At 40.6% G+C, this 12,557-nt stretch overlaps 1 protein-coding gene across 1 annotated transcript; it reads right to left on the bottom strand.

Annotated features, from left to right (window-relative positions):
* Nucleotides 1–2,486: 2,486 nt before the first annotated feature.
* LOC119726494 lies at nt 2,487–12,251 on the bottom strand. Its single transcript, XM_038198209.1, has 8 exons — nt 11,980–12,251; nt 11,056–11,181; nt 10,460–10,783; nt 9,839–10,177; nt 9,341–9,661; nt 8,848–9,207; nt 8,250–8,435; nt 2,487–7,770 (listed from the first exon to the last, which is right to left on the bottom strand). Exons 1-8 carry the CDS (start codon nt 11,996–11,998, stop codon nt 4,523–4,525), a joined length of 4,923 nt encoding a protein of 1,640 aa, XP_038054137.1. The 5' UTR covers nt 11,999–12,251; the 3' UTR covers nt 2,487–4,522.
* Between the last annotated feature and the right edge of the window lie 306 nt (nt 12,252–12,557).

Genomic DNA, 12,557 nt, shown 5'->3' on the forward strand with positions numbered 1-12,557 from the left:
TATAGACGTCAAGATGCAGTCTTCTTTTCAAAAATTAACCGCCGAATCTGCGCAAGACTGATTTCAGGTATTGATTACCAAAAACAAGGTTTTGATAACATTTGTCAAATTGTATCAGTAGGTCACATATTTGTAAATATATTTCCTGAAATGTTAATTCCAATAGCACATAATTATCATAATTTATGTTTAACGTTAAAGTACTGGAACTCACCATGCTACCCGTCACAACCTTCAACACAGCTGATGTTCGATATGGGCGGCTCAGTGTTTCACTTATTATTCCAAGTCAATTATCCCACACTATTTCGGGTAAGGTGAAAGACCAACGAAGAAATCGAGGTGTTGTTTTGGGCCTTTAATGCCACGGTATTGCATGCTCATCACACTGCAGGAACATTCCAGTTTAGTCCCGTGGTATGATTATTATCATTACAAATAATATGCACCCTAATAAGTTAACCTACAACCTCAGGCCTCCGGTATCAATTCTATGCTAGACATTGCTGCCACAATGCATTGACGGGCTGAACAAAGTTCACTGTGTATTGTGCACGATGCCAGACAGAGTCTGTCAACAACACAATGAGGAGTGTGCGCTGCACCTCCAGAGAATAAAAAACAGTGGCGGATCCGTGAATTTATGCTGGGGGGATTAATCAGCAAAACAATCTGAAACGTAGACGGTTTTTTTTCTCCGGACACTTGGCTTCCGAAAATAAATAAGTGGGCAGGGGGATGGGGGGGGGGGGGGTTATGTACCATACTTTTAATGGCGGCGCTGAAAAGTTCGTCGATAGATTGTGTTGTTTTTGAGAAAGGTTCGATACGAATCTCGCTTCCGCGATTGTCGCGGTGTTTTATGCCCATGAAAAGACTGACCACTTTTTGTGTGTATATAACTGTACACACATTATGTGCGTTTCGATGGTTATGCGTGCTGTACTAGTCTGTGAATTGTGTGTATTTGGATTTAGCTGGTACTTGGTAGCTACATGCATCACGTTCGTGTGTATGAGTAGCGGCCGGGGTGCGATCGGGCAGACAAAATTCCCCTGCAAATAGTTTTTTCTCTTTATTCAGCCATGTTTTCTTTCCTATCAGACGAATTTAATTGCAAATGATGTAAAACAATGTCCTTTAATACAAACTAATACGTCTAGTGGTTTGTTCGAACCTCAAAACCAACAAATTCTGAAGAATACATTTTTAAAACCAGAATTTTATTGTCCCTATTCAGGGGCCACCTTTGTTGAATGCCGGTCTTAACCACTTTTGGCTGGAGATTTATCATCCGTTTAAGACCGGCCACGTGACGGGCTCTCGGCCAATAGGAATGCGTAAACTGTCTTAGGTATTTACGAATGAATAATAGTCTCAAGCAGGGTCTCGGTAAAGGTCGATCAATGAATATTTGGGAAACGAAATTTAGACGGAAACATTGTTTTGCGTCGAGCAAAATGAAGACGTGTTTATTTATTTTTTTTTTTTCAAATTGTGATATGTTTTAAGCAATACATTTCAACCGTTCAATAGTGTGTTATTATCCTGCTTCGGCTTGAATGTCTTGTCGTGTCTTGCGTCGCCAAAAATATACAGTTTTTGCAAGTGGTGTCTATATCCTTAAAGTGAATGCAGAACTGCACTAATACAAGGGAGCTAATAAAACTCGTAAAACTTTTGTTTTGTTTTCATATCAACAGGCATGAATATTTACTGATATCACTGTATTTCATTTTCAGAAACACAATGTCTACATGGATGTAATATAAACAATGCAAAGAAAATGGATACCGCATTGACGCACGGTTAAAATTATCACCAAAAATTATGATATGAAAAATAATATATTTTCATTCGCTTGTTCACATTTAAAGTAAAACTGTGCGCAAAGGGAAATTTTACTCGCAACACAGGCTACTTTGTTTATGTTTAGAAATCCACACTCTCAGTAATTCATTTTAAGGGCCACATCTTAACATTTTCCACTTTCTTTTGTGCGACATGGCGGTTTTACTCCTCTTAACGATATTCTGACTTGTCTGCATGTGTCCAAAGGTAAGCCCGTTATTTTTCAATTAAACAATATCAAAGTAAAGGCAGGGAAACATAATCACTCGTGAGTTGTGAATTGAAGGACATTTAGATAATTTCGGCTGGGAATCCATACACCCTATCAGTTTGACCAGGGATCATGCCCAAAGTCACAATGTTAGCGACATTAGCAATGTTGCAAACGGGGATCACTCAGAGAGGATACGGTTTTTGTATTACATATTTTTAAAGAAACCACATAGGAAAACTGACTAACTGATCATTCGTTTTAAAGGTTGAACAAAGAAATTGACAGGAGCAGGTTTTGAACATGCGACATCCTGATTGCCGTTCCTGTGCTCTACCAACTGAGCTATCCAGCCCTGTACACAACTAAATGAGGAGCCCGGAACGGTAATTGGAGGTCGCAGGTTCAAACTCCTCTCCAGTCAGTTTCTTTGTTAAACCTCAAAATTGGGATAATGACATCGTAGACTTTTTACACCGTTTATATTAGAAATTCCAGACAAATACTTGATCTAATTTTGAAACCCAACACGTAAAATATCTCATTTCAAAAATGCACTACATTATTTTTTTTTAGAGAACTATTGTTTGATAAAAGTGTAATGTAAACAATTGAATATAGCTTTCAAGCCTATTACTTATTATGACATCTAGAAAATGACTCGTACCAAACTGTGACTGATTCGAAATCGGAGAACTTTGATTATTCCGATAAAAAGTTAACATTACGAACGTTTAAAGGAAAAGCAAGAAACGATTTTAAGAAATAAATGTGGCAGTTAAACTGTATTTTCAAGACGTAACGACAAACCAACCGCACGTAAAGGCGTAGTCAAACAATAATAAAGCAACAAAACGAAAGTAAAATTATCCAAATGAAAAATACAAATCAAAAATCCCTTAATTAATCTTCACATAAAAATTAACTTCTTATTATTGCATCTTAAAAAGAAGTCGTTTACAAAGATATTTCATTACGTAATACTCAATGACAATATACTTGATTACCGTGGGGAAATAATAAATTTCGAACATCTTATTTCAGTTTTCAAAAAAACATTCCAGTGTACTCATCAACATTTGTATAACAAAAAAGAAAAACACAAGAAACGATTCACTTGAAGCAGTAAACAATTAACTCATTATTTGCCAAATTCCTCTTACGCAGCTGTATGCCGTTTGGCATTCACAAAATCGGAACACCGGGGAAATTATGGATAAACCATCTTTTGTTTTGCTTATTTACATACCATTATTGTCCATTATTCAAGCATTACTCTATCGTCTAAGGCTCTATTTTCTAAGATCCTCTGTACACATCTTTACTGCTAAATACATGCTACATCCACATAGGTAGTTTAGTGTTTTTTTTCAGCAATCAACGAACGTTTAGTTTCGTAATCATAGAGTGCCGAGTGTTGTAATTGATACAATGAGAATACTCTAAAACTAGTCTTTAACTTTTAAACATAATAATAAACGTTTTTGAAACATTGTATAAACACTGTAATGCGTTTAAGAACTTCAACTTTGAGTCGGCAGCTGCTTGTAACTGAAATTATATTTTGAAATTGAAATTTGATTTAGTTTGTAAACATTGACAAATTTTCGTTTGCTCCAATAATGGACAATCTCCACATATATAAGCAATTAAAAGATAACTTAAAATACACATTGAATATTTTATTATTTAACTGTAGATGTAATCAAATATAATTAAGGCTGAACATTTCAATCTAAGGATTAACGAATCCAAGAAAATATTAGTTGTACGAGTCAGAAGAGCATTTTATTTTTAATTCAAGCACTGCAAGTCCATTAAAAAAATCAAAAGGTCCAGTATTAAAGCATCCGAAAGAGCGAAATGTTTAAGACTTCAAAATATTTACATGGACTTGGACGAGGCTATAATGCTGTCAATTTGTAATGTACCTTAAGATGTTTACTGTTTATTGTTTATTGATAAGTCCTCAGAATGTTTGACCTTGCAAACCTTCCAGCTAAGTTAATTTTTAAAAAAATAGTGCTGATAGGTTACATTAATGGTTTTGTAATTTATCTTACGATTTCTATGTTTCTATTTATTTTTACTCCAATTATTCTTTAGTTCTAAAATTTGTGTACATTGGAAACCTTCAAGCTACATTAAGAAAAGGCATCCAAATGGCAAATCAGTGCTCATAGATTACATAATTGGTAAATCAACTTCTTAACGTATTCTTATGAAATATCTTTGAAATGATCAGTTTTTTATGTGATCTTTTTTAGTGTGAAATTATAACATTAATTCGTGCCATTATGTCCTTACACTTCAACGAAATCTCATGTGGATGTATATATGCTCCCAGAATACGGATATTTTGATCCTGTGAATATTCCCGTTCGTGACACCGATTATTAAGGCAAGAGTGCCATGCAATCTTCAAAATCTTCATCACCGTCCAAGAATTCACTTGAACATTCATGTAGGCCTACTAAAGTGATTGTTATCTTCCGGCATCGGCATTGCAGCCGTGGCTCCGGCACACACCGCAGCTCCCACGCCGATACCCGCTGCACCACCTAGCGTGTCTGCTACTGGCTCTGCACTCTCGCTTGTTGTCTTATTCCCCGGGTCAGTGACGGTTGTCCCAAACACATTTGAGATGACGGATCCCTTCTTCTTCTTAGGGAGTTTCAAGGACGTCAGTCTTGCCTTCAGTGTCTCCATGTTGCCGATTTCGAGGTCTTCAAGATGTGGCATGATGTTCGGATTTGTCATATTTTGTTCGAACTCCCCCTGAATGTTGTCATGTATTTTTTCACTTTTTTCAGTGGCTGAGACATGAAAACATTCAACAAAGTGGAAGTATTTTACGTTGTTGCTGAGGAATCCTACAAACCTCTCAGCAGGTGATCCATGCAGCAGATACAGTGTCTTTAATCTTCCCCACGGGAACTTCCCACCCGTCATATTCTTCTGAACTTCATCAAACCCTTTTACTTCGTACAGAGACAGTCTGAGATCTGACAGTTTTCTGCACTGACGTAGCAGTAAATTTGTTACCGCCACCAAGGCTCTGTCATCGAACTGCTTATTTAGACGAAGATCCAGCTTTTTCAAGTTTGGGAGTTGGTGAGCTCTTTTCGCCAAGTCGCAAATAGCGTCTGAACTCAGAATCGTCCCAACCAGAACCAGACTCTCCAGCATTTCCAGACGAGGAAGGTAGCGAGCCAGGTCTCTTGCTGCACCCGATGAGTAGCACTCCCCTGCCTGTGACTCTAAGAGCTCCTGTAGACAAAAAGACTGCACAGTATGAAGGACACTGATGTCTGACTCGTCACGAGGAAACTGAGGCATGTCTTGGTTGCTGGATTCTACTCTCTCACGCAGCTTTTCTGGTACAGCCAGATCCTGGTTACTATCAATTACATCAAAGGATGCAATATCTTCATCTACTGACGAGTCTATAAGTTCATCTTCATTACCAGTTGGTGAGGCGCCCACTTTGGGTTGAAGCTCACTTTTGCTGGATTTAACCGCATCCTGTGCTTTAATGTCATCTTCAGATTCTGGTAAATGATTTACAAATGGATGTTCCGGGAGTTTTTTTGTTTCCTCCTGTGATGCTCTGACTGTTCCCTTGTGGATTACAGTTGTAGTTGTCTGACTGTCTTCGGTTTTTGTTTGCACTGCAGTCTTCTTTTCCGGTCTCTTTTTTCCGGAAATAAAATATTCAATGTATAATTGAAGCTCTGACCAGTCATATCGACCAATTCGAAGCAATTCAACCGACTTCACATTCAGCTTGCTCTTATCGTCTGGCTGAGCATGTTCGAGTAGGTACAACAACAGACGCAGTTTGTAACCCGATATTCCAATTAAGCGGACCCTCTCGTCAGGAAAGATCGATTGCAGCTTCTTATTCAAGGCGCCCTCACACTGCCCCTCGAAATTCAGCTGGAGACACAACTCTATAAACTTCTGTAAATGTAGCACGTCGTGGGGGTGTCTGACCTGACTGTGTCCCCTGTTGATGATCTTCGCACAACAATTAAAAAGAACTTCCCAATTAAACTGATTAGCTTGGATGGCAAACTGGAATACATGGGAAAACCTCTGCAGAATATTCCTGTGGTCAATCTCTGTTATGTCTTCGACCCATTTTTTTACTTTTCCTGTGATCTGAGGTAAGAATACGCCGACGCAAAGCTGCTCAAGAATCTCCAAGACAAAACAAACCCTTTCGTCCTTAGGACTTGTCAGGGGAGTGAGTTCTGTATCCTTACGCATGGTTTCTTGTTCAGTCCCATTGTGTCGCTTTTGCTTCCGCTTACAACAAAGACACCCTGTCCGTATCTCCACTTCTGATACCTCTGAAGAAACTGCCTCGGTAATTTGTTCCGTAGATTCAACCTTGGACTCAACCTGCAATGGACGAATAAGTCCAACTTCTTTTGCAACTTCTAAGGCGTGCTCTCCCTTCTCTGACGAATTCAAGAAGTCCTCTTTCAAGTAGTCTGCATAAGCCCCTCTACCAAGCTCTGCCAGTACGTCCAGTTGGTTTTCCGTGAGCAGACTGTGTTGGTTTCCCTCAGTGACAGCTACTTCCAGACCTTTCTTCATGTCGAACATGCACTTGACCAATCTGAAAAACAAATTTGCCATGGTAACGTCGGGTTTGAAAGCATCTCCTTTTGTCCAGATTGACATCTGACAGAGAGCCGCCAAGACAGCTGGGAGACATGAAATATCCGGTTGAAGAATGTCCTCTCCTAGATATCGATGAAGATTTCGTTTCTTATTTTTTGTAGGTGTTTTGGGTGGCTCCGTCTCCTCAGGAAATGTGTCTGTGGCAGTGCTTTCCTGTGTTTCCCGAGGAGCTGACACCGTTGGAGCCTCTTTTGCCTTGGGCAGATTCTGCTTAGTGTTTGTGTCAGCAGTCGAACCTGATTGTGGCTTAGCTTTACTCTTGACTGCCTTGTGCTCAGGGGTAGCTTGCTTTCTTTCTTCAGCAGTATCCAAAACTACATTGATGTATTCAATAGCATTACTGAGCGTAAAGCCGGTGATGGTGACATGGCGCATGTTATAGTTTCGTGACGCAGCTTTTGCCAGGTCTTCGTTTCTAGTGGTCAAAACTAACTGACAGCCAACAAATTCATTGTCTGTCATTACTTTCATGACAGCGTCAATATCGTGATGGTCATTACAGTCATCTACCAAAATTGTCAGATTGCTTTTGTTTCGTGCGCAGTATGCATTAATGGATTTGGCCGAAATCTTTGCGTCTTTTGGAATCATGCATTCAACGACTGCTTCACCGATGGTTTCAGATTTAATAAGCAACCAAGCTGGGACAAGAACAACTATCTGATCAAAACCCCATAGTGCACGTTCCCTTCCTTGGGCCCAGTCGTATATCAGTCTGTGCAAAAACGTAGTCTTACCACAACCCCATCTGCCTTGTATTATAGCATGCTTACTGGCCAATTCTGGAATACCATCATCAAAGATACCAGACTCTGAGTCTAATTTATACTTTACAGTACTTCCTCCGTGAGAAACATTGGCGAACATCTCTAAGGGTCTGTAGACTGTATCTATTGGTATAAAGGAAGCAGCGTCCCCGTCGACCCACGGTGTGATTGGATTTCTGCCCATTTTGCTGATCACAAACGCTTTGATCTTCTGGGCAAGCGTCTTCAAATCCAACTCCCGGACGGATTCTGCCACACAATTAGAGGAATAATTTGAACATTTCAATTGAGTGCATATTGGCCTGCAGGTTACATTGAACTCTTCAATACAATCCTACAGTCACTGTGTTATTTTCAAACCTGTTCTCGCATTGCATCATAAAGGTATCATTTATAAACGTTTGAGGGTGGACAGGCTATATGTACTTCACTTTGTCATCAAAACTTGAAGCGATTAATGCTTTCCCAATGCCCATGTTCTCTGGTCTGTGTATATCTAATCGGAATAGCAATATCGGAAAGTACAATCCAGTTTGTACTGACTTCAACAAGGCGTATGGCACCAAGTACCGTGCCCACCCTTCTTGATAAGCTAACAATGAAACAAAAGAAACAAGTTTGTAGAAATATCTTGACGGGGATGGAAAATACAACAGGCATTCACTAACATTAGCTGACATTTCTTTTGACAATGCCTTTTTTATCTGTTCCCCCTTTTCTGTTCCTACCTTGCTTATCCAGCGGTTTGTAACCACCTCTCTCCTTGTCTACTCTAGAATGCGAAGATCGTTGACGCCGCTTACGTCTCAGGATACAGGGAACAAGCCCCACAAGAGCGAGGACGATGGAAGACACGGAAACGACGATGGCGACGATGGCGACGATTCTTACTGTTTCAGGAATACCGTTTGAATCTAATGCATACAGAGCAACAAATGACAATCAAATAATTATTGTGTTTAATTGGCAACGGAAGACAATTAGAATTTCATCTATATCAAACGATGGTTTGAATCTAAAAGCTTATGCCTTCCCACAGACCTCTTCACATATTAATTCTCTTAACAGGTTGGCGACCCACACATACAGGATTTAATGGCGTCATTCTGATTATCTTTCGCCATGGCTTATCATTGGATTTTCCATCAAAGTACTTTTTAGCAGATCATTTCTATCGATCTCCTCACTAAATTCAGTCACTTTTTTTCTTTCAAAAGATGAAAGTGAACATACTACACTGTATTGATAGAAACTTCCACGTATGATATGACAGGCAACCGAGAAACTTGGTACCAAAATGTGACGTCATGAAAGGCATAAACTTACCCTCTATCAACACATCCACGTATGATCTGATCAGATCGCCATTCGCAGGGAAAACATGACACCAGTATGTGACGTCACCATCTTGGGAGCAGTTATTAAGGAGCAGAGCACCCTCCATTGATATGCCAAGGCAGTCCTTTCCCAGATCAGTCATCTTTATGGGACCATCTGGTAGATTCAGTGTGCCGATCACAGTGGTAGACTCTGCATCAGGGTCGCCAAAGGACCAGAACAAAGTTGCTCTGGATGTCAATGAGATGTCGGAGAGAGCCGGACATTGAGGAGAAAATCTAGTTTCAGGTTTAAAGCTAACACTGTCACCTTCTGTTGCGCTACCGCCGTCCAATGGAAAGCGATCCCCTATAATAACAAAGCACATTGAGAGAAAAATGTACAGGTTAAAATAATTGTGCCCACAAATCGAAACATTCGCTCATAGGAGTGAAATAAAAATTTCCAAACTAGAAAGGTAAGTCTCAATCCTTGCACGAACCTATCACTCGGACTTCAACATCTATCTGGCTTTCATCTCCCACAGCACATTGATACACTCCAGCATGGACATCATCAACAAACTGAATCAATAAACCAAAGTTGCTGCCGAGATCGAATTCAGGACTAGAATCGACGACACCAGTCGACAGGTTGTAACTGAGGACTTGTCGATCTGGGTTGTTGAGCTTACTCCACTCCACCTCACAAGCTGTGTCGCCAGGTGTCCAGCTCAGGCAAGGGAGCATCTGCTGTGTTTCGCTTCGGAGGAAGAAAGATCTTTCTGAGGCCTTCAGTGCATCACTAGTTGATTCCACATCATCTACTTCAAAGAAAGAGTAAATTGTAGAACAACTGTTTAAAAACGGACAAATGGAGAATTTAAAATCTGTAGTGAAAATCGTTTCAAAAATGTGTCTGTTTTGCTTATTATTTTTTTTCTGTATTTTTTGTGGCAATACCTTCGTCTTTCCGTTAATTAACATATCTTTGGCATTACCTGATATCTGGACATCGGTGAAGCAATTTCTGAGAGTAGCATCTGAGTTAAACACGTGACACCAGAATCTCTGTGTATCTTGTACGTCATTCAGGGAGTTGACTGTAAGTGAAGCGTCACTACCAAAGTTGAAATCGGCGCCATGTTGGATCTGCAGGGTAGCACCATCGGAGAAACGAGCAGCTATGATCTGTGTATCTGTAGTGCCGCCCTCTCCCGTTGACCAATACACTACGTCTGGTGTCTGTGACGCGCACTCACACGGTAGCGTCTGTCTGCGTCCTCGCTGGAAACTAGCAGTGGAAGATGCCTGACTACTGCCTCCTGGAAAAGTATCGCCTGTATTGTTGAAGCGGGAAATTGGTATCATTTGACTGAGTCCACGATGAAAACTGGAAGAAATTAATCATCCACATGGAGCATTCACGGTATCAAGTCGTTAAAAAAAGGAAATAGTTATTACAATATCCAAAAAACTGTGTTGTGGGATTATATTTACTTCGTTTGTTCTACATAGTCATGCCATCTTTAACTCAAACCACTTTGAATCGCTAACTTTTCATATGGGATACATGTCTTTACATGCCTATTTTGTCAATAATACCATATCATAATCCTTACTTAGAACTTGGATGTCGACTTCCCCAGTTCTGTCTGTAGTGTCACGTGGTATGACTTGACACAGGTACCCTCCTCCATCACTCTCCTGGACGTCTTTAATAACGAGGCTGAAACCAGACGTCCCGAAAGCGTACCTGTCGCTCTCTGGGTAGTCTGTGTTATCTATGTAGCCGATCAGTCGGGATGTTGTCGTGGGACTATCCTGCTTGAACCAAACTACCCGATCAATGGGCTCGCCAGAACGAAATGGTGGGCAAGGAATTTGGTGCCATAAACCTTGTTGAACGTAGTTCACTGCACCAAAAGGACTGCGAATATTGTTCACTGAAAAATAAAGCAAACGTCGTTTTTTTTACACAGCGCCACCTCATAAAGTACCGTTAAAATATATTGATTCAGAGCATGCTAGAGGGAATAAATTTTAAAATCATTTCTAAAATATATCTCCATAAAACGTTTGACTTGTATAATTACGTAGCCTAGAAAATATTAGCATCCTCAATGTTTTGATTAGCAACAATGTTTGAATGAAATGAAGGTATAGTTCTGTGTAATAAAATCTTAATACTTTTCCTGTAGCAAATAAAAATTCAAACCCGAAATTGCTGGGCATATGTTGTCTGCTGCCACACTAAGTCCCAAGGATGTTAACAGAATACATGTAAGTGCCGTGTAAGTTGCCGCCATGATGTCAACTTTGCCTCCAGGGGTCATGCGGCTCACTGTGTAGAGAAACCAAGATAAATACATATCTTTATGGAAGTCCAAACCAAAGTTATCTGCCTTATGGTAATTCTGAGTGAGGGATGAACTTGTGAAAGGATATAGGCTGATCCATCCTGTCCAAGTGTGGTCGCGAAGTTACATGAAGGGAGATGAAGGGAGAAATGGTCAAATTATGATTAATTTTCGGGGAAGCCCTGCAGAACGTGTTCCCCGCTCGGGTTTTTGAGATTCATCGAAGCTGCTGGTCCACCCCCCCTCCCCCCCCCCCCCCCCCCCCGCAAATGTTCCGAAGGAATTGTCGCCCTTGGTATAGTGGTTGGCGTGGCTTATACCCTCCGACTGTAAATCAATATTTACACGGTGTAGAAAGTCCCCGAGACCTTCCTAAATAAACTTGATTCATTGATTTGGGTCAACGCCTAGGGTCAATATATTGGGCTTATTTAGACAAAAACATTGGGCCAATCTTGAAAGCCAGTATTGGATAGAACTTTGGCCCATTATAATATATTATTGGCTCCACGTAGGTTTTGCTTAATGGCGAAACTTTGGTCCTAAATGAACAAATTGGCAAAACATTTTGCAAAACATCGGTGACAGACCTATTATACCAATGTTCAACCAATATTACTCCATATTAGTCCGCGTACGTTTTACATATTGGAACAACTTTGCAATATTGGCCCTCGCCGATGTTCAGCCAATGTTTTGCCGAAACTGCCATTTTTGCCAATATGGGACCAATAACAACAATGCTTTCAAAATGGCTGCCTTACTACACAGAATCAACTCACCGTATGCATGCATGATCATCGCAAAACCTCGACCATCGAAACCTCAAAACAAGGGTAGCGATTGATACTAACCCAGAACCGTTGGCTGCATGACCAGTGCTTAAAAGAATGCTCAAAGAAACAAAAAGTCTAGGGCAAACCCATAATCATGTGATTTTGTTTGGCGGGCTTTGCCTTTGCATACTGGCTGGGAATTCCAGACTGACGTGTCATTACATTATTTATAGACTACAATCGCGCCAAGTATTGACTCTAGCGATAGCGTAGCCTTGGTCAAGGTGCTAGTTGTTATTCATCCTGCCGTAGCGCGGTAAACGATATCTTCGCTAGCGCTGTGCATGCAGTCATAATGTGTATCGCATGCAGAGCGAAATGCAGCGCGAACAGCGACCTAGCTCACGCGGCCTCTATTTTTATGCAAATCAGTTGGACCCAATCTAGCTGGATTGGGTCCAACTGATTTGCATAGAAATGGTGGCCGCGTGAAGTCGCTGTTCGCACTGTATTTTTAATGCACCTCATGCATAGCGCTAGCGAGGATATCGTTTACCGCGCTACGGCCGGGATGAATAACAACT

Source organism: Patiria miniata, unplaced genomic scaffold (assembly GCF_015706575.1).
Source record: "Patiria miniata isolate m_02_andy unplaced genomic scaffold, ASM1570657v1 HiC_scaffold_1, whole genome shotgun sequence".
Taxonomy (NCBI): Eukaryota; Metazoa; Echinodermata; class Asteroidea; order Valvatida; family Asterinidae; genus Patiria; species Patiria miniata.